We start from the raw sequence: 22591 nt of genomic DNA, 5'->3' as shown, positions 1-22591 counted from the left end.
ATGCTACCTACATGGCAAACTATGGCGTAAGGCGTAGTTAACGTGTAATATTTAGAGGCCATTTAGAGGAGCAAGCCTCATGTCAGGTCACCGACTTCAGCCATGTTTGTTTCCTACTACTATCTGTGGCAACATCAAAAAGATTTTAAAAAAGACAGATGGGTTGGCCAATACATCCTGAATGTGTGTATCCTATGACAAATATTTATAATCAAGTTACATTCATGTAAACAGCTGGAGTTATTTAAAACATGACAAAAATGCTCAAGGGCACATGTTCATTTTCAAATGTTTTATTCAAATTGAAGACAATTCAAATGAAATCTCTTGCACAGTTTATCCAGAAAAATAATAACCAGAATTAAAAAGTGAGTTGGCATTTGTTTTAAAAACTGTTTTTACATTATTTCTGCATACAAAACAGTAAGGAATATTGGCCGTGAATAGTCACAGGACTGTCAGGTTTCTACTCATTTTTCGCCAATATTAAATAAAAAATAAATTACCTACAGTAAATATGTCTATTTGAAGAATAGAGTAATTCTTAAAAAAAGGAAATAAGACCACAAACCTAGAACCCAAGACCATGAAGTTGGCTTCAAGTCTACAAATATAAAGCAAATGTTTTCCTGAAACAATAAAAAAAAAAATACAATCAATCTTATAAGCTCTGCCTCCTTCTCAAAGAAGCATAATGACATGAGTTCTGAAAGAGCTCCAAATGCCATTTATACATATCGTCCTAAATCACTGTCATGCTAAACTATATTCATATTTTATTCTGAATTGTACATGCAGATGTACCAACGTAAGGCACAGCTAGTGGTCAACAGATTGCAGCCTCAAATAAAGCCTCTAACCCACCACTTCCTTGACAATGTTTTACCGTCTTTAAGATTTATTAAAACTCCACTGAAAAGTCTATGTTCTCTGGAACTGGAAAGCACTTTTTCCTAAGTCGTGGCAATAAAACAAGTTGGTGCCAACTACCGTCAAATATTTGAACGTCACAAACATGCAAATAATACTCATGTCACCATTTCTGTTGCATAGATTCACACATCTTAACTATCAGAGAAATGTCCACAATATGAAGTCATCAAAAGTCATCCAAAATTGGAATTAGCTTACAACACGCTGATTGGTTTTGTTTGCTCCTTAGATGACAATGGACCTGAGGAGACGGAAGCACAGAATGACATCGCTGGGAATTGGTGGCTTGATCTCGTTGCCGTCCAGTCTGAGGTAGCGCAGACGAGGAACACTGTCGTTGACAGATTCGTCCACAGTTTCGACGGCTACAGGACAGATGTTGGAGCCACTCACACCTGTAAAAACACAAAGGGAAGTAACATTATAAAACTTTAATAGCATTACATATTGCCTAAATGATTTAAGTACTGTAATCACAAAAAAGCAGTATGTGCTTTGGGAAAATGTCCATGACTTACTTTTGATATTGTTGTGGTCGAGGTGAAGGTGCTCAAGGCCTGAGGGAATGAGGGGAACCTCAGTCAGCTGGTTGTGGGACAGCTGCAAGTCCAAAATGCTGGTGACATTAAACACATTTTTGGGGACTCCACCGCTGCCAAGCTTGTTGTGGTTGAGCCTCAGAAATGCCACTTTTGGCAAACCTTTGAAGTAGCCAGCTGGGATCTTCTCAATGTTGTTGCCGTCAAGGAAAAGCTGGGTAGTAGTGGGTGGTAAGCCAAGAGGCATACTGCTCAGCTGATTCTTGGCTAGATTGATCTGAACCAGACTGCTGAGACCCTTCAGGCTCACCTCAGTCACCGCATCATCCATCAGCTTGTTCCCCTGGAGGTCCAAGAGGTTTAGCTTCTCCAGACCAACGAAGACACCAGCAGGGATCTTGGAAATGCGATTGCGAGAGAGTCGTAGATGCTCTAGGGTGGCTGGCAGTGGAGATGGCACAGAAGACAAGAGGTTGTCATCCATGTAGAGGTGTGCCAGTTGAGGCATTGCATTAAGGACCCCTGCTTCCATTCCCTCACTTGTGATTTTGTTGCGGTTGAGGTTCAGCCAGCGCAGGGATGTGGCATTACGCAGGGCATCTGCTGACAGCACTTCAATCAGATTGTTCTGCAGGTACAGGTACCACGTGTATGGTGGGATGTTGGGGATGCTCTTCAGGCCTTTATTGTCACAGTAGACAGCACGAGGGAAGTTAGAGGGGCAGTGACACTCTTTAGGACAGGCTTGGATCTGGGCCATGAATTCCTCATATTGCATGTCCTGGCCAAGAACTGGCCCAACCAGGCACAAGATGCAAAGCAGACTCAGGAGAAGTGCCATTTCGCTGTGCAACCTATGATGGAAAGGAAGACAAAATTATATACAGTTGTGTAATGTGCTACACAGTGTTAATCTTAAAACAGAATAAGACAAAGAGACATCTGGAAGTTCTAGACACTCATGGTAAAGAGGATCAGATAAGATGCAAAGGATTGGGGACTTTGAGGAATTAGGAACACACTTTCTGTTTCGTGATTCTGTATCGACAGTCCTGGTGAGGCGTTTCCCACACAACAGTCACTTCCGATCTAACGGCAAACATCCACCAAAGTGTTTACGAATTAACTCGTATAAACTCTGGCCCAAATTAGCCACCATCAGATTACGCAGCCTACTCTACCACTGATGTCATTATCATTAAATTCTAGTGGCAGCTGCCAACAGGGCAAGTCAACTGCTCTTTCCGGGTCACTCCTTTGCTTGCCAATGACGGGTAAACCTCCGCTGAGAGGATGCGGAGCCAGGTCAACTTTAATAGCATTAGGATAACCTGAAAGCTCAGACTTGACAACTTTGCATGTCAGTTGTAAGATGCATACATGCTTTCATGCAACATACAGAGGATGGATATGCCTGCCACACATCTCTAAGTCCATCTGTTTTGGTTTCTACAGCTGATACAATGATGCAATTAAACACATGTGCAAGCGTGCACAGATTCCCTTGAGGAAAACAGAATTCTTCACCTTTTTAGAAACAACAATTCAAGGCCAGATGGCCTTGACCTAACCAATGACAGGGGTAAAGGACAAAAAGTGAGATGCCAAAGATGGGATACATTATATGCTATGTAACAAGGCAGCGCAAAAACAAAAAAGGGAATCCAGTCAGACAAATCTGAAGTCAGCTCTACCACCTTCCATCCACCCATCTCTTGAGGCACTACTTGATTCCTCTCAGCTGCCATCTGGTGCTTGTTTAAATTCTTGATGCACTCCACGTTTGTCTGGAACTCATTTTGGATAGGCCACGCTTTTCCATGGATGGCCTCACTTCAAAGACAAAGCCAGCACACCTGTTTTAAGAGACATGCCCCTGCTCTCTCACTGTACAAGGGTCACAACTCCTTGACCTAGTGCAAATGATAAAAGCATGATCCATGCTTCCATAAAGATAAAACCCAAAGCTGCATGACAAACATCTACCAAATTACCATCCACATGTGTCAATGTCATCCCCTTCCAAGAACACAGCTTACCTGAAACTCTGTAGGTTCTCACTTGTCTGCGTCCTTTCTCAGCAAGCTATCAAGCGTAGTCCCAAATGACGAGGCTGTACCTCGCGCTTCCCTCTATTTGTACCACTGGGTGTTCATTCAACGCGTGCCAGCTTGTCAATCATAATGACACCAAAGCTTCTCTTGGCTAATTGGAGTCTCCCAAGATCAAAGGTCTGGAGGTGGTGTATAGTCTGCTAAGCCTTTTTCAGGACTTGAGACATGGCCCACTTACAGGCTAATGCAATCCTACCTGTTCTTTGTTTGCTGACTTCCACATGGACAACCCTTCCTCCCTTGGCGGGCATGCCTGATCTCTTTTTAACTCCAATCACAAATCCCTCAGAATCCTTTGCTGACCTTTGCGCTAATTTTGTGCTACCGCCGTCCATGGTGTGATCACCATTCATTAATCTGCTTTATACGAATTATAAGGTCTTGCAGTATTTGGAGTCAACAGAGACTGTAGGATAAAGTAAAAGTACACAAATTCAGCTCAACAAAATGTACCAATACAGCTTAACTTTTTAAGGACACCTACTTGGTGTTTTTTTGTGGAGCCAAGAGGCCATCAAGCCTGCGTACTACGATTTCAAGCACATGATCTTCAAAATTGGACTATTTGACAATAAACTTATTAAATGTTTCGGTTAGATTTGATCTAAGTGTACACAATGAGAAACAGTTGCGATAAAAGAAATTAGTCGTGGGTGTTTTCTTTGTGCACATTAGATCCAATAATACTGGCCTTGAGTACCACAGCATATTTGAGCATAATTTCTTGGTATGCGAGTTTTATCATGGCTTTAGTTTAATTTGTTTTGAACTTATACCAAGAGGCTATTGCTTGAACAAGATTGAAGGCAGATCTGTGAACTCAGTGGCTTTAAAATACTTTGCAAGAATTGCAAGATGCTAAGAAGTAAAGAGCAGGGAGCATGTTGGCAAGGTTGTCCAGCTCAAAGGTGATGCACCCTCCGAGAGTACAAAACATTTTCTTCAGACAGATGTAATAGTGTTATGGGAGGGAGGTCAGACCTAATCTGTGGGGATTTAACTGCAAGCTGATTGGGTGAATTGTTTTTGTAGAAGCTCGCTTAGGTCAGGTGCCTTTTCAACATGCCCTGCATGAGGTTGCGCTAATTTCCAGTGATGACGGCAGCGGACTGAATGCAACGGGATAATCCCAGCTGAGTTGTGTGAGGATAGCGGCAACACTTATCCATGATCAGCCGTGCAATCCCATTAGAGCTCCTCCTGTGTTTGCCACGCTGAATTTGTGAACAGGGGTCATTCCTTTACACATGTTTGTAATCTTGTATGATCAGTTACACATTGACAAGGTTGTCCTGGGCACACTTATAGGAACTGTGCGTCAAAGACAAATCACTACCTTGATGAATGGACATGCGATGTTTGTATCAGTCACTGTACCGTCCTAACAGGCTTGACTTGTAAGCAGGTTAGCCTTAAGTGACTTCTCTTCTTTGCATAGCCAACTGCTCTCCCTCCCTTTATCTTTCTAATGCCAGTACATTTTTTTGAGCCCATAATTAACTGAAAAAGACAAATGCCCTGTATCTGAGCATGCTGTTGCACTGCTGAGGCTACTGACCATACAATTGGCACACAGCTCAGTTTGTCAAGCAACTGGACAGCCGGCTTGTAATTTCCAAGAATGTGCTTCCACTGAACCTTTTTCTACTACCATGGCCAACCAGCAGACTTGTAAAATGTTCTGGGATAAAATCAAAAATCAAGTTGTCCATCTCTCACTGACACATCTGTCTTTTTACAGCCTCCCCAATACACGTACTCTAGGTATGAGAAATGTGAGTAAAGTTTAAAACTGGAATTCATGATGTGTAAAGAACTGAATCATGATTACAGTTAATTAAAGTGAAACTGTGATTTGATACACCTCGCCACTCACATCACAAGAGTCATTTATAAAGTGTCAGGATTTACAATTGAATGACCTAACTGTTGAAATGAGGTGAGTCAGGGCTTGACAGATCTGTGCAAGATGGAATAAATATTACTGAAAACAAATGTTGTCAAAAATCCGCCTGACAGACTAAGGAGAAACACATGCAGAGGAATATGATAATGCTAATTTCCTGCCAGGGGCTTTGTGTCTGAGCCAGCTATGTTAATTACACAACGGGTTGTATTTGCACTGCATCGGTTTTTGCGGGCTTGGTTCCAGCAGATGGCTTTTGCTGAAATCCACTTCATGACTTTGAATCATTTTGAAGAGTTTGCATGGCTTACTGCATCCTGAGCTGAGAAAGTGACTGTGTTTATGGATAATTATTACGTGTAAAAGAAAAGTTTGGAAGTAAGAGTGACTTTCCAAACACGTGTGTCATTTGCAAACTTTGAAAAAAAAAAAAAAAACAGTTTTTTTTTCTTGGTTCATTCATTTCCAGGTGTGAGCTTGATTGTAAAACTGTACCAAAAGTGTCTATTAAATCCACCTTTCTATCTTTTTCTTGACATGAAGCATCCAGATTCATTAAGTGAACTGTGACTGGAAGAAACAGACAAAAAAACTGCAAGTGAACACTTTCAAAAGCCCCACCACTTTCACCTGCAAGTTCTCAGACAGATGCTAGCAAGGTGCACCACATCAAAGGTAAAGATAATTCCAATCAGATGTAAACCGTCTGATACATACACTGCACCGTCCCTTGTCAAAGCCTTTGCCGCCTCCTCTCTCAAACAGATTTATTATTAAAGACAAATCATCTTTACCTGCCTCTCCAGCTGGTGTGAGTGGTCTGCATGCAGCCAGGTGAGGTCTGGTCCCTCTGCTTCTCCAGTGATTAGCTCTGATGACTGTCTGCAGTGTCAGTGGCTCTGCTGTGGTTAGCGCTGCAAACCAGCCCAGTTAGACTCGAATAGTTGTTGGTTTGATTCCCCAAGGGCTGCACCTTGGACATGTACCAGTTAAACAGAGAGGATGGAGCGTGTGTCGTTGGTGGGAGGACGGTTGTGTGTGAGCTGGGATGTCCTTTCAGAGTTTTGTCGTGCCTACTTTTCTGCCAGCCCAGCAGTTTTTACCGCCTCTTTCGTTTGGTCTCCTCTTTTTTTTCTTTTGGAGATTGAAGTCATCAGCATCGAGGGTTAAACTGCTGTCACTCCACCCATATTAACCATTTGGCCTGCAGTGGATGATCTGCTCCTCACCCCTTTCTCAGGGGGATGGGTGCATGACCAGTTTACAGGCCTTGGTGAGTGTTTAGTGAGCTGTCAGGTGAGGCTCACTAGGAGCTTAGAGGGGTTTGCAGACATTCACACCCAACTCTCTTTCTTTTACAAGCCAAGTCTTCTTTTTGTAGTTTTTCCCATAGGGCCTATCACTGATATATTACACACTGACGTAATGCTAGTGAATTTACACCAGGTCATTGCCAGACGCAGCTTCACAATACGACACTGTCTACTGTGGTAATGCAGGAGCTCCAGACCACAATTAAAGTTAACCACTTATTTTAGAAGTGAAAGTTAAACTATGTTTATAGTGACTCAACTGTGAGATATCGTGGAAACTCTTAATGACAGAAAACCTGGAAAGCATTTATCAGACTAGTAAGAGCTTTTTGTGCATTTCTAGTTTGATGTTTGCCAATATTTATTCAAAGGCATCAACCCAAAAGGGATAAAGATCGAAATCAAACTGTGTGCACATTATTATTTCAAGCAGACCAACGTACTGTCCTGTTGTTTTAGGTGTGACTTATTTGCCATCACTATGGTCCCGACACAACAAATATCGGACGGATTGCAGACATTCATGGTTCTGAGATGATCGCTGCTCATGACTATAGCGCCATGAGGTTGACATTACAACTGTTGGAAGGATCAGAGCAAGGACACCTGACCTGAACCTCTTGGACAGCACGGGTTGGGCAGCTTTGGACAGAGATTTTGCAGTGATGTCCGGGTTTGGGCGTATAATAATTTAAATAATACTGAATTAGTGATGTTGCTAAGATTCAGTTGTGTAGATGGTCCTTGTTTTCTGCTAATCACTAGCATTCACCATCGGCTCAGAGCTTCACATAAATTCATGCTAGCCCCCCTCCCTGTGGCCATTTTGATGATCCAGTATGAGTCACTTGTGCAGCAACAGAGATGTGATCCCTCACTGTGGATGTCTCGAGGAGAACTGGCTACGAAGACGGTGGCTTTTCTAATGCTTCCGCTCTGTTGGGCCCACAAGCACACGCACATCCGATACATCCACCGGCCCGAGCCAGCCAACTTCCTGTTGGTTCACATGACTGGGATAAAATGATCTTATTAAACGAAGACAGCTGCTCCTTTTCCAATGATTTTGTATGGGTTTTTGGAATTATTTTGCATCATCCAAGGAGTACACAAGTTGCCATGTTCCTTTTTTTATAAGTATTCTGGGGCCTTTTATAGTTTTATTGATAGGACAGCTCAGAGATGACATGAAACAGGATGAGAGAGGTGGGAGGTGACAAGCAGCAAATAGCCACAGGTCAGACTCAAACAAGGACAACACCTTTGCACCGCTGTATCAACTGAGCTAATGGATGCCCTGAAGTTGCCATGTTCTGCACCGCCACTATCCTCGCCAGGGATAATTTTTTGAGGACCGCAAAAACACAGCCAGGTTAGTTGTTCTTATTTGGTCATTTCTGCTCAACAAATATATGAATTAATTATTGTTCAAAAAGACTTGATTTGTTTTGATGTTGCGGCTCTATCAAAAGAGGAACCCTTGAGAAGGGATGCTTCAGTCTTACTTTTTATCTATGTCACTCCTCCCCATCATCATACCCCCGGTTCTCATCTCAGCTCTGTGCGTGTCTACTTAAGGCAGCAGATGTGACATCTGGAGCCCATGTCCACACTTCTGGGGACAAGGGTGAGAAAAAGACAAAATGCAGAAGATATGTGGAGAGAGTTTCAAATAAAAGGGGATAAGGAAATGTCCAACAGTGACTAGGAGAGAACAAAAACGCTGACTGAACAACTGGAGGGAGAAATTAGAGCCCAGATCAGTGTGACTTTGGATGGACACAGAATATAAATAAAGACAGAGACAAAGAGACAGAACAGCTGGAGATGATCTGGATTGAAGGACGTTCTTTGGAGTTGGGCTGCCAGCGCTGCAACAGCTGATTATACTTTCACCTATCGTCTCGCACAGGAGGCTGTGAGGCTTAGGTCTTTATGAAGGACTTTATTGTCTAGACAGGAGCAGCAGGAGCTCCATTCAGGATTTGAATGAGGTCGACTCAGGAGGAAGAGGAGGAAATTGTCCTAGATTGAAAATCGGTACGAATGGCAGTATAAAAACAAGTGAAAGGTGAAAAAAGCTGTTAAAACAAACACGTAACATGTTGTAACGGTAGTGGAAGTGAGTAGACTGCTAATACCTTTACCGACTGACTTGTACTAAATGGCATGGTGAAGTGTAGGGATTTTAAATTACCTCCCAGCCGCCTATGATAGACAGACTGGGTTTCTTTCACATAAGTGGGTCAAATTTGAAGTTTAACAGGACTTTACAGCTGGATCTCATTGCAAACACCAGCAGGAATTAAATAGGACATCTGGAAGCCATTTAGATAATAACCATAAATGCCACGTATCTAATCACCAAACCTACTGTCTTTAAATAGTGTCTGCTCTAATAAGGAACTCTTGACTAATACTCGTCGAGAGAACTCGTGGCTCCAGCACATGTGGTGCACATCAGCTAGGATGAGTGTTGCTGTTACAGTTAGTGTGCAGCTCCGCAACTGCGCTTTCGATGCCGTAAAAAGAAGCGATTGTGAAGTACACACTCGAGGAACAACTATGAAGCGTGCCTCTGATTTATCATCCAGTGTCAGTGCGTTCATATATCACAAAGGACATTTCAGAGGATGTAACAGGAGGCTGCGGTGTGTAAGGAACATTTATATTGTCGGTGATGACATATATCTGTCTTTATTGTCTTGTGAAGGGAAGGGATGAGACCAAAATGATGAGGATTATAAATTGCGTTATTTCAGAACTTAAAATGCGTACAACTTAAGTGTTCAATAACTTTTTGATGTGGCTTTCAGACTTTATGGACAGTGATAACTTTGGAACACATGACCTGATAATGAAAAGCAGACTTTTAAGACTTTTTTCTGATGACATAGACACAATTTGGTTTAGTTTAGTGGCCAGAATAAAGAATTTAATGCAACACTTAAAGGACAAGTATCTGTTTCTGATTTCCACCAACTTTTCTGTGATAGGGGTCATATCACATTTGGATTATATGTTCTAACTTTAATGTCAGGAGGGGGAGGGGATGACAATGGTGTGACAGCTAGGTGAGACAGCTGTCAAATGAGAGACCGCTGTTAGAGGTGGCTTCTCAACGTTAGTGGGAAACCCCTGCATTTTTTTGGGACAAGAAACCACTGTTCGAGATAGCCGTTCAACAGCAGTTACCAGGAAAAAAATAGATTTTTTATGAGAGACCAGTGTTTCAGATGGTGTTTCAGGGTGTCTTGGCGGGAAACACTGGATGTCTTTAGGGAGAGACCATTGTTTGGGATGGCCATGGACATTTGTTGGTTTGAAACCACCGGATACTTTTAAGGAGGGGCCACTGTTTGAGATGGCCTTTCAACTTTTCCTAGTAGGAAACCACTGGAATTTTTGGATGCGATACCACTGTTTGAGACAGTGTTTATAGTATTTGTTAGCATGAAACCACTGGATCTTTTTGATCTGAGACCAGTGTGGGGTTTCACCGTTTCGTAGTGTGAAACCACTGGTTGTTTTTGACAAGGGACAACTGTTCAAGATGGTGTTTCAGCGTTTCTTCACGTGAAACAATATTTTCGAGGAGAGACCACTGTTTGAGATGGTGTCTCAGCATTTACTGACAAGAAACCACTGCATATTTTGACTGGAAGCCACTGTTCAAAATGGCTTTTCAGTATTTCTAAGAGGGAAATTACTGGATACCACTGTTCAAGATTGCACTTCATCATTTGTAAGCATGAAACCACTGGGTATTTTTAACAAGACATTGGGACATCTTTCAGCTGAGTTTGTGCCAACAGAACCAGGTAAGCCAAAATATAAAGGGTTTTCAGCATTGGTTATTGTGAAAACCACTGAATGTTTTAGATGAAAGACCACTTTTAGATAATGTATTTCAGCATTTCTTAGTATGAAACCACTGGAATTTCCTATGAGAGACCACTATTGGAAAGCAGCATTTAAACATTTGCAAGCATGAAACCGCTAGATATTGTTTGTATGAGGCTCCACTGTTTAGTATGGCATTTCAAAATTTGGATCCGCTGGATAGTTTTGATGAGAGACCACATCAGACGGCATTTCAATGTCTGTTAGAGGGAAACTACTGGGTTTTTGTGACAAGAGACCACTGTTTGAGAAAGTGTTTTACTGGAAAACTGGACATTTCAATCATGTTTGTGTCGATGTAACAGGGTAAGCCCAATCATGAGTAATAAGTAATTCTTTATGGAAAAGATGGAAAATTGACCAGAACGAAACATATCTGTGGTTTGCTGAATGTACATTGCAAACATTTATTCTGACTACTGGGTTGTTCTTACTAGTAAATTGATATTGGTAAATGCAGAAACTAAAGAGAAGGGATGATTTAACGTTATATATCCCCCTGGTTCACCAGGAAACAAACATTTCTCAGTCTGTTACAATCAGAGGAGCACTTCATCCTCACACAAGGACCAACAAACAGAAATCACTACAATTGCTATGTAATTGTTTTCAAGTGTCCTGTTGGGATGCAAAACAGTGGAACTGTGGGTTTTCTCTGAAGGAAAATAGCCATGCTAATTTAGACCCTTTCATTGTACCTGAATAAATCACTCTAAGAAATAGTTCAGTATTGGATTTAAAAGAAAACAGAGGGTTTTAGAAAAATGACAACAATTTTATCACTGTTGACCACATGTGGGGGCAACGAGCACACAGCCAAGCCAAATATGCAGTCTAAAATGTATCTTATGGAAACAGTACAGGACTGTCCTTTCTTAAGGAAACTTTAACTGTTTGTACTGAAGCTCAACTGGGAAGCTTTATTGAAAAAATAAAATACTTTGAAATCGTCATGGGACATTTGTGGTTTCTGTCCGAGACAGTTGGAAGGTTAGATTTACACAGAAAATATCTTAAAGCTGTGGTTTTGAGCAAAACCCTGCAACCCCTGCATCCCTCCAGGACCAGTAAGTTTTTCTTTTTTGACTCACTCTACAGCTTCATTGAAACAGGACAGAGCAAAGATGGGCTCTCTGTCATTACTGTAAATTAATGACTTGAGAGGCACAAAGTGAAATCCTGGGAATACAAGATACAGATTAAGACCACAATGTATGGCTCCTTACAAACAGTTGGGCCATGAATGTAAACAGTATATCTGAAAGATAGCAAACGGCATTGGAGACTAAATAAATGGATCTTCCATTCGTCTTGAAAACTCAATATTTTCCTTTTCCTAAATTACGGGAACACGGCACTATGAACACGTCAGTATGATTTCATCCCAAAGCTTTAGGCCAGTGAGGGAAATTGGAGCCAAAAAAGACAGCACACTTAACCAAGTAAGTAGCAGTCTGCAGGTAATCATGCCCTGGCGTAAAGCTCAGGTGAAATCTCTTTGAAGACATCAAAACTGCCTGATATACAGTATTATCTAGGGTCTTTTTGCTTGTTGGCTTTTTTTATTCAACTTCAGGTTTCCTAAAACCAGATTTTATGCAAGATGTTTTTAATCAAAGCTTTAAACCATTAAAGAACGATAACATTCTTAGCGTACTAGGATTATTAATAGCAAGTTAACCCTATAGTCAGCGACATACTGTAAATGCAGATTTTTGCAGAGAATACAGTGCCACCAGAGTCAGACCTAAAAAAGAAAGCTTAAGTAACTTTGCATTTTTGGAGACTCATCTTGTCACAATTCTTTACAACTTGTAGGTTGGTCAGTTTATGATAAGATGTATATTGTTCAATGTAGTAGGAAGTTTAGCAGTGGTAATGTTTGAAGGCATGCAACCACGATGCAGTTCGTTTATAGCTGTTAGCGTTAACGTTAGCTTGAGTGGTGTGTATTTGTTATTGTGATCATTGTGCGGAACAAATCATGCATCACAAACGTATTACTTTCTACAATAATTCAAAATCCAGTTGAAAAGTCCCAATGATTTTTTGTCCAGGGAACCAGGGTGATGCTAACTTCTGGATTATCGTACAAAATATGTCATTTCTTCAACACTGTGTACCCAAAATTGGTTACATTATTTACAGTGTACCTTAAAGATACCACTTTAAAATAAGGAAAGCTTTATGAAATTAATACTGTGTAACATATGGATTTATTACAACATCTAGAAAAGTTGTTCCATATTTATAAATTAATTAGTTAATTTAGGATTGAAGCTCATAATAATAAACCATTAATTCTAATATATAAAGGATACCAGGTTAAACGTTATCCTTTAAGTTTATTCAGCTACATTCAACCTACATTTAGTCAGGAATGATGGCTTTATCAGTTTGTCTCTGTACATGCTAAAGATTGATTACAGCAGGCTTATGTTGGAAATATAGTTTATTCAACTGTTTTTGGTTTCCTCACATTAAATCCAAGTTCAAATCCAGTTACTGAGTCAAAAGCCACAAAAGACATCACGATGAAATGAAAAACTAGCGAAAACAAAACGTGATATTCTAATAACATGACTACTATCAACGTGACACTGTTGCCAAGGTTGACTTTGTATTGGTAGCATTCATCAAACAGGGTAAACAACAACGTAACAATAAAAGCACCTTAACTGCAAAAGCTGTAGTTTATTATCAAAGAATGGTACCATTGGTTGCATGCAAGTAATGCAAATGTTGTATACAAATCAGCAATGCGCATGACAGTAACAGCTAGGAATCAGAAAGAATTTGACTTGTGATTTCAAGAAAACATCATACTATCATCTCAAAGTTTAGCTGAGTCATTTCAAGGGATAATACCAATGTCCTTTAATCTTTATTCTTCTGAACACCAACATCGACAGACACACCAAAGTCCTACTTAACATCTATTGATTTAAGGAGTAGGACGCCCATTTTGGAATGGAAACCTCAGTTCAAAAACATCAATCTGTCAAGGAGAAGAGAAGGCAGGACATGACTAAATAACGCTGGTATTTCCCTTAAAACCACTTTGATTCATTCAAGATGTTGCAAATGTGACTGCTATGTGCTATCTTACATTTGTTCATCATTTATCACATTAGGCTTTATACACTGAAATCTGAATATGCAGTCCTTATTTGCTGCTCCTTTGCACAGCAATGGATTAATTATTGTACCCACAATCTATTATACATGCTAAACACTGGAACATACAAGACAGACAACAAAACAACACACTACTATTGAATTTAGACATTGGAGGCAATGTTTACCCCATTGTCTTTATTCAACATAATAAAATGCAAATTAGGAATGTTTAAAGTGTGTGTTTGACTATGAATTATTATCTATTCATAGACCATTATATATTTTGTTTTTTCTTCTACTTCATTTGCCTGCATACAATCAGAACACAATCAGAATACTTAATATTCAGAGCCAAATGTTGCAAACACTGGTTAAATTTAACATGTTTTGTTGCAAAAAAAAATTTCAGTATCGTATCTCAAATCGGCCCAGCTCTTGGTATACATTTAACTGATGAAGATGCCACTACAGTAGCTCAGATTTGCATACTACTTATGTGCAAAGACACGCGTGTCCTATGAAAGGAGCGATACTAATTTAAATCCAGAAGGCTTTGGGCTGAGCTGTGCCATTTTAGTATATAAGAGGGTCATGGGGATGTCATGGGTTGGAGGGAGGTTCCTTATTCAAACATGATATCTGAAGCTTGGCGCAGGCAGTTGGAGTATTCAGGGGGCATGCTGCTGTGTGTGATGTTGTTGGCGTCCAGACGCAGATGCTTGAGACGGGAGAAGCTGGAGATTCCAACATACTTGCAGAAACTTGACAGGTCAAACTCTGTGGAGGGTAAGGAATATAGAGAGGACAGGTTAGGCAATATGGAAGAAAAACAAAATACTAAGAAGTTATTATATACATTTAAACCCACTTATAACAGGGGTCAAGGGTACTGTTAGTGGACTGTGAGTACATGTTTTTTTGGCATGCATCTGGTTTTACCCTATTCATCAATAGTTGGTGGTAATAATGCAAAAAGAAGCATAATGTAGCAATTTGCCTGCACAATGGCATTAAAGAGGAGGACTGCGAGCAAACATGGATGTAAACAATGCATGATTTAAATGGACAAATGGAGTATTGTTAGGATCAACTATGTAATCGTAGAACTTGGAGCAAATATGACCACACTTACTCTTCACACGTAACGCTCATTGCTTTTCATGCCTACATAAGCATCCAAACATGACTCGTCATCGGACCGCTGCTGTTTTGATTACTGACAATATTAACATGGTTTGTTTTTCTGCCAAGTCACACCAAGCTACACTAGCTTTGTTTTTTAAATGACCATCATAAGTTAGTGTAGTTGGTCATTGGTCTGGAGGAACCCCACCCCCAACTGCTAATGTAAGCAGTTCTATGTTTTAGACCGGCAAAGTGTTTGGTGTCACTCCGGAAGCAGCTTTCCAGGCTGGAAAAACCAAAGAACTTGTTCCAGAGAAGGAATTGAATCTCAGTGAGACATACTAAATACCACTACATACACCTTTTAAGAAACAGTGAAATAAGACATTTAAAGTTGAACAATGCTTTTATAAAGAGTGGATTGTACATCATAAATTAGCAAAGATTTCCAGTTGCCACTCACTGTTGATCTCATTGGCCTGGAGGTACAGCTGCTCCAGCTGCTCGTTGACCTCAGGGATGGACTGCAGTTTGTTGAAAGACAGGTCCAGCTCCACCAGCGATGTAGTGTTGAACACTCCAGAAGGGAGCCCGGAGTCCACCAGCTTGTTGTGGGAGATCCTCAGGTACTGCAGTACGGGCAACTTGTTCAGGTATCCTGCTCCGACACCATCAATGTCGTTGTAGTCAGCATAGAGCATTTCCAGTGAACTAGGGACTCCGGCCGGCAGCTTCTTCAGCTTGTTGTGGCTCACATCCAGAGACAGCAGCTTCTTCAGCCCTTTGAACGCCCCTGCGATGGCATCGGAGGTCAGCTGATTGTGCTGAAGGTTGATGGAGGTCAGATTCTCCTTGTCGGACAAGAGTCCAGAGGGAAACTTGGACAACTTGTTGTGCATCATCTTCAGCTCATCGAGGGACTTTGAGGGAGGGATGATTGGCTCTGTTAGTTCGTTGTTACTAAAGAACAGCTTCTCCAGGACTGTGAGTTTGTCGATCGTGCCCTTTTCGATCTTACCATTGGTAATCTGGTTGTTGTCAAGTACCAGCCAGCGAAGTGTATCTGTAACATTATCAAACACTCCTGCCTTGATCTCTTCAATCTGGTTGTTCTGGAGGTACAGGTACTTGATCCCTGTTGGGACGAATGGAACAAACTTGAGCTTGCGGGTGTCACAATACATGGCGCTTGGGAAGTTTATTGGGCACTCGCATTCTTGATGACAATTGGGCCCTGAGGGTCCCAGCATGGAAACAGGCTGGTAGTCGTAGTCATAATACTGGCACAGGGCCACTGTGACCAATGCGGCCAACAGGGGTAGACGGAGAGGAAACATGGCTTCTGGGGATCCAAGAGACAGAAGGGAGGGGAAGAGAGGGGATAACATTGAAAAGTTAGATGGGGCAAGAGCAACAAAAGTAATATATGGATCTGATTTGTTCAAAGAAAACTGAATGACAAAGAATTCATAAAACTATAACTTTTAAACGATTGTACTCCAAAAATATTAATCTAACAGCCTCCGCCCCCTACATGCACCCTATCACCACACCCACTCCCCAGAGTATTTTATAATCGGTCAGGAGTTCATGGAAACCGACTGGAGACCAGTGAGCCCTAGATTCCTTGATTCAATTATCTGTTTTGAGCCACATCATTACAGCTGCAGCTTGAACGAAACTGCGGTGCTCCCAGCACCACTTCATCTATACATCTGGCACATTTCTACATAAGCCAGCGATGGGAACAATAATTCAACACAGATGTTCAAAGAGTACACAATATATGTGCATATACAGCGATGTTTAAGTCTTGTTTTACGTGTGAAACGCACAAGTTGAGTGTGATGGTAAGCAAACACATGGAAGAAGGAAGTAAAAGCAGATGTATTATTGAGTTTAGGATCACAGCTGTGGAAAATCAAATTCCTTCAGACAATGCAAAACCAGAGTGATTCATTCCAGACCAATGAAAAATGCAGACAGAAGCCAGATCCAAGTGCAACAGATTGTTTTACCAAGACTAAAGTCGCCGAAACTTATGAAACAGTCCTTGAAGGGCGGTGTAGATCTTTATAAAACATGTAAGATTTAAGTTGTTTTTCTTAGAATCATGTGCAAATCGGTCCAACTTTTAAAACATTTTTTTAATTTCATGCACTGGTATTTCTTGTCCTCTCTGCTGCAGCATTAGCAAGCCCAGCAGTGGCAGCTGAGAGTCCCATCCAGAAAAACAGTAGATGAAGAGGAATAATCAGACAGGAAATCACAAATCCATGCCTCTAATGCAAGCTTACCTGTGGCTCTTTCTCTCTTCGTGTGCGTGTGGGGTGGAGGGCCAGTAGGTAAGAACAGTGTGGTGTTCAAAAACTGGAAGTCTCTGGAGAAAAACACAGAGGGAAAGAAGGAGAGAGAGGGAGGAGAGAGAGGGGGGGTTAGATGGAGAGACAGAGAGGGAAAAAAGGGAGGGGGAGGAGGGGGGAGGCTTCTTCAGCAGGCTGGAGTCAGGTCGTCATATAAATTGAAGGTGTCATCAGCATGAATGTCTGCGGGAGCATCATCCAAAAAACGTCTGTTGACTAACCAAGAGCAGGTGCAACGAGAAACGGCAATATTTTACCTCGGAAAAGCTGAAAACTTATATGATACTGTTACAGTACCTCCACCTTTTCCCAGCGTTTATGCCCTTAACAAACACGACCCACTTCTAGTGCATTCCGGTAATTATCCTCCAAACAACCACCCCCAAAGTTTAAAAAACTCTGGTTGAGGTTGGGTAGGCAGTCTGTGGAAAAATCTTAAGAGTAGGAGAAGTGTGGAAAAATGTGAAAACGATCTTTGGCAGCCATTTAACCCAGACTCCCCAGTTACGAAGGAGAATAAATTCAGCTGTACCTCTCGAAGCTGTGAGTAAGGTTTTGGAAAATCTGACAAAAAAAAGGTTACGAGGCGGCCAGAAGAAGACTTGCGTAAGACTTGACGCAAACATTTCTCCTTCTGTTTTTCAAACAAAGGCACAGCACTTTAGGTAACTGCAGGTTGAGGCTGATCCAATTGATCCCATATGCCTTTGTTATGAATTATTCTGCGTACCTCCACATTTCTTCCTCCTTGCACACAAATAAAGAGACAGTTGAACAAAATGGACCAGGGTGGGGTTCTACTCATCCGACAGATGCAACTGAAGCAGGGGGGCTGGGGGAGATAATTAGCCAAATGGTTTTCCCATTTGTTGGTAGACGTCCATCACACCATCACAGCATGCCGGGAATTGACGGCTGGATTCAATTGGTCGCAGTGCGGTCTGCCTCTCAGCTCACATACCATCCATAGAGTCCGTCTTGGATGCATTTCTCATGTGTGGTAAACTTTCATACCTCACTTTCAACCTAACTCAAGATCCCAAGAAATTCCCAAGAAATGTAAGAAAATAAGCTCATTATGCATTTTTATATCAGAAAATTTGAGTCATTCGACCTCCTGTTTAGAATTGTTTTTTCCTTGCACACATCTGTGGGCTTGTTTGACCCATTAAATCCTTATTTCTTTATTATCTTATTACCTCCAACAAGGAAGTTATGTTTTGCCTTTGTTTGTTTGTCAGCAGGATAACACCAAAACTACAGAGCGGATTTCCATGAAACTTGGATAGAGGGTGGGTCTCAGCCCAGATTAGACCCCATTAACTTTTGATGCATATACAGGAATTGTTTCCTACTTTCTTTACCATCCCAAGAGAGGACATTTTTAAACCTTCTAGTAAATTTCTCAGGGAAGAATACACGGATCTTGATGGAAGAAATAAGAGGTGTTCAAGTCCTGCTATCTATGGGTGATGTGGATCGAAACATCTGTAACTTGCACATATTTAGACAAGGCTTGATTGAGTAAAATGGATCTGTTCGGCCTTGGCTGTGTTATGCGCTCAACTGACTGCAATTATTTTCAGTTTGGGTTTTCATTGTGTAGCTTTTTCCAACAACTCACTTGATGTCTTGTTGTTTATTGTGTCACTTTCGACTATTACGATTGTGTAAGTCTAGCCAAGCTTGTGCAACTAACGCAGCAGTGCAAAACAACGTTGCAAGTCTTTTCATTTTCATGGCCCCCCCAGGGTTGATTTGAACACAAGATGTACTAAGTATGTTGCATGAAGGGAAGGGTAGGGCTGGTGCTGAGTGGCCTAAAAGACGCTGTTGTAAAACTGTTGCACAAACTCAGACACTGAAAAACAAATGCGGGGGGAAGGAGTATCAAGACCAAAGCAGTTTGTAATTTCAGTAAACATATAAACAAAACCTACATAATGAGATACCCAGTGGTAATTCCCAACAGTCAGTCATCTGGATAAACTTAAAGCATCTCACACTAGTCCTACAACTAGTTCCTCTGTCTGCAGCATTAAAAGTACTTGCCTTTCTTCTGTTTCTGTGAGTCATTTCTGTCTCTGGAACTTTGTTTCTGTATAATAGATAAAAAGACAACTCCCTTTTCTACCCACTCATGCGTCATTCAGTGATAGATGACAGTAGCATCACAGGAGATGCCCCGAATGCTGTGTGATCAAGTCATTATCATTCATATCAAGATTCAAGATTCAAGAAAACTTTATTTATCCCAAGGGAAATTGTCATGCAACAGTAGTAAAACAAAGTGAGAAAGGAATACAAAAGTAATAAATAATGGTAAAGTAATAAATAAACAAGTTACTAAGTACACAGAATGCAATCCAAATCATCGTTAGGTGAACAGTTCAGACCCACAAAAAAAGCCACCCACAACACACTGAACTGAGAAACAACTGACAAACGGCTGCTAGTGCTAACATCCCCACTGTAGATAATCTACTGCATGTGCTGTTGATGTTCGTTGATACGCTTGCTGGACTTGAGTTTGGTTTCGTGGAACATATTTTCCAGAAGAACATAATGATGGTCAATATGAGAATTTATAAACAGTCAGTTAAAAGTCATTCAAGAATCGGTGCAGAGGTCTAGTTGTGATTGCAGCCTTGCCAGCAGTGGAAGGAGGAGAGAGGAAAGTAAATCACTCCATATGAAAAAATGTTAGTATTATTGTTTGGTTAATCCAAAAATGTGGCTTCTAAACATTTTAGATTATGGTTTAGCTTGCTTATCCAAAAAGTGACAAGACAAGAATGTGCAGCAGGCACACAGGAGGTTCATCTCATTTTGTTTTGCTGGTGTCCCTTGATGAAACTATATTAAGACAGTCTGAACCCAAAACTAATTGTGTGTTTGAACAGGAAGTCTAACTGGAGGTCTAGTGTTACAAGATTACAACTTGCACAATTCGACTGTTGAATTTATGGCTCCAGATTAAGCAAGAAGAAGGCCGCAATCACTCATCATAGTTAATGAGTGTCACCCGGTGTCACATAAGCTGAGACAGCACAGCTCGTTAAGATTAGATATTCGCCCGACTTAAAACTGCGGCTCCAGTTAATTTAGGGCCACTAATTGTAAACCTGCATTAACAGATCAATTGGCATCCGGGGAACAGCACAACAAGATGTAAACACTAGACTGACCTGTTAATCAAGCTATTGTGGTGAACAGATGGGAATTTAAAAGATCAGCAGACAGACAGTGGCGATTGTGTTGAGTTTTTCTGACCACCCGGAAAATATCAACCCTTCTATCAAGCTCTATATGCAGGTAGAAATTTTTATTTTTTTAATTTTTTCCAATAAAGTCTTTGAGAACAGTGACACTGAACAAAGGCAATAAAACTGTGTGCCATTAAACCAAAGCCATGACGTTAAACATGCTTAAGGGGAACGAGGAGCGCTGTAGAGCTGTGAAATAACCCTTTGCGTGTTGATTAGTGGAAGAGTCAACAATGTATGTAAGAGAATAACCCTGGATACTGGCAGATAATTGATAAAATGATTGAAAACTGAATAAAAACATCTTTTTTATTGGCCCAGACATGGTTCACATTCATGCCCTTCATCCGAATGCCACCCCAAAATATTTATTTCTCTGAGGTAGGTGTGGTTTTACCTCTGTTACTGGCAGTGTTTTGGTGAGAGCCCAGACTTAAGTTGTTCCAGACTGTTTGAAGAGCACAGGGCTGGAAAACAGACATTTTGTCATTGTGCTTACTCGCTGTGCTTCTTCAGCTCGGACGTGTTGATGTCTGCCGAATGCTCTCATATCCTTTCCATCGGACCAGATGGCAGACACTGGCTCCCAGAACTGTTTTTCTAATACTTTGTTTGTACTCGACTGTAACTTGTTTAATTTCCCAGTGGTGGCGCCAAGTAATGAATTATATAAGAACATTCATGGACAATGATGACAGCAGAAACATCGATTCAACTGTTTCCCTTACATGTGACTTGAGTGGCTGACCCAGACAGACTCGATCCATCATTATTTCCTTTTTTTTTTTTTTCTTTCATAGGTCAAAGTCAAATTCAGTGAAGTGAGTTTTAAAGTAAGTAATTGTTGCACCAACACGTCAAAGAAGGCCTGCACTTCCCTGTGGATGATTACAAAGTTACTGATATGATTTAAAGATACAGTAAGCAGCACATTCCATATTTAATCAAACTATCCTGGATACTAAATCGGTCATGCTGCAGACATTGAGAATCAGCAGCTCAGTCTGCATGCTAACGTTGCTAACGCTATCTGGCTAACGCTAGGGACTCTTGATCCTGACGAAACACAGATACGTGTTTAACAAAACAATCATTTTGAACTCAACATAATTATGTAAAATTTCACAATCAATCATGTTTTTTTAAGGAAAAGAGATACTTTTATTCTGAAAATTCAGTCCACAAAACATTCCTGGAGCTTCACAGCAAAACAGTTTTGCAGCATTCTCCTAAACAACTGAAGAAGACGGGGACTCATTTGGCAGAGTTTGATCTGTGGACAATGAATTTCATCTGACTTTCCATCTGCATTTAGGTGAATAATGACACAATTGTCATTTTTGAGTTGGCAATGCCTGAAAAGTTGATCTCATATTTGGAGTCTGAATGTTTTGTTACCTTTATTACTGCATCTTGTAACCTTCAGTATCAAAAAAAAAAAAGTTTTTAATACTGCGAATAAAGATTTAAAATGCAGATATATTTGAAACTTGGCAAATGGAACAAGGCTGACTTGGAGTTGCATACTTATTATTACAGCCCTCTGTAGGGGTGCAGCATATATTTATTTCTCCAAGAGGTAAACTACACACAAAACCACCAGATAAAAGGATAAAGAGAGCTCTTTCCACTGTACACACAATTGTGTGCCCTTCATCTGTAACTGGCCCTGAATGTTTGTTTCTTCGGGGGTTGGTCGCCTCTGACTGTGTTCCTGGCAGCGGTTTTCTTGACCAGACTGAAGCCATTCCAACGCCGACATTTTGCTGAGTCAGCCTGCTTTATCCCCTCAAATGTGTTCTCATTGTTGATACTATTGTTCTCATAATTTATGTATTTTTTATTATGACAGTGTTGCTCAGGATTAAAAATAACACCAAGTTGTGGAACCTCGAACAAAAAAGTCAGATGTCTCGGTTTCGTAACAGTCTGAAAGGCTCATGTTTGTTCGGAGATAAAGAATCAAGCTCACCGCAAACTTTGTGGCGCCACATCCTCCATAATATCTT

At 40.9% G+C, this 22591-nt stretch overlaps 2 protein-coding genes and 1 long non-coding RNA gene across 3 annotated transcripts; 1 reads left to right on the top strand and 2 right to left on the bottom strand.

The window, feature by feature from the left end:
- Positions 1-452: 452 nt before the first annotated feature.
- kera (keratocan) lies at positions 453-7293 on the bottom strand. Its single transcript, XM_037122312.1, has 2 exons — positions 1452-7293; positions 453-1328 (listed from the first exon to the last, which is right to left on the bottom strand). The coding sequence occupies exons 1-2, from the start codon at positions 2311-2313 to the stop codon at positions 1159-1161; spliced, it is 1032 nt and encodes a 343-aa protein (XP_036978207.1). The 5' UTR covers positions 2314-7293; the 3' UTR covers positions 453-1158.
- On the top strand, positions 6647-9440 carry LOC119032781. The gene is made up of 2 exons (XR_005079031.1): positions 6647-6765; positions 7265-9440. It is a non-coding gene; the product is annotated as an uncharacterized LOC119032781 (long non-coding RNA).
- Positions 9441-13142: 3702 nt separating this feature from the next.
- On the bottom strand, positions 13143-17406 carry lum (lumican). The gene is made up of 3 exons (XM_037122500.1): positions 17251-17406; positions 15417-16295; positions 13143-14605 (listed from the first exon to the last, which is right to left on the bottom strand). The coding sequence occupies exons 2-3, from the start codon at positions 16288-16290 to the stop codon at positions 14451-14453; spliced, it is 1029 nt and encodes a 342-aa protein (XP_036978395.1). The 5' UTR covers positions 16291-16295; positions 17251-17406; the 3' UTR covers positions 13143-14450.
- Between the last annotated feature and the right edge of the window lie 5185 nt (positions 17407-22591).

Source organism: Acanthopagrus latus, chromosome 14, assembly GCF_904848185.1.
Source record: "Acanthopagrus latus isolate v.2019 chromosome 14, fAcaLat1.1, whole genome shotgun sequence".
Lineage (NCBI taxonomy): Eukaryota > Metazoa > Chordata > Actinopteri > Spariformes > Sparidae > Acanthopagrus > Acanthopagrus latus.
The sequence above is the reverse complement of the archived record's forward strand: the minus strand, read 5'-3'. Positions and strand labels throughout refer to the sequence as shown.

Coding starts and splice junctions, on each gene's coding strand:
- kera (XM_037122312.1), bottom strand. CDS start 2,313: ATGGCACTTCTCCTGAGTCTGCTTTGCATCTTGTGCCTGGTTGGGCCA. Junction 1,329..1,451: donor CGACCACAACAATATCAAAA/GTAAGTCATGGA, acceptor GTGTTTTTACAG/GTGTGAGTGGCTCCAACATC.
- lum (XM_037122500.1), bottom strand. CDS start 16,290: ATGTTTCCTCTCCGTCTACCCCTGTTGGCCGCATTGGTCACAGTGGCC. Junction 14,606..15,416: donor CCAGGCCAATGAGATCAACA/GTGAGTGGCAAC, acceptor TACCCTCCACAG/AGTTTGACCTGTCAAGTTTC.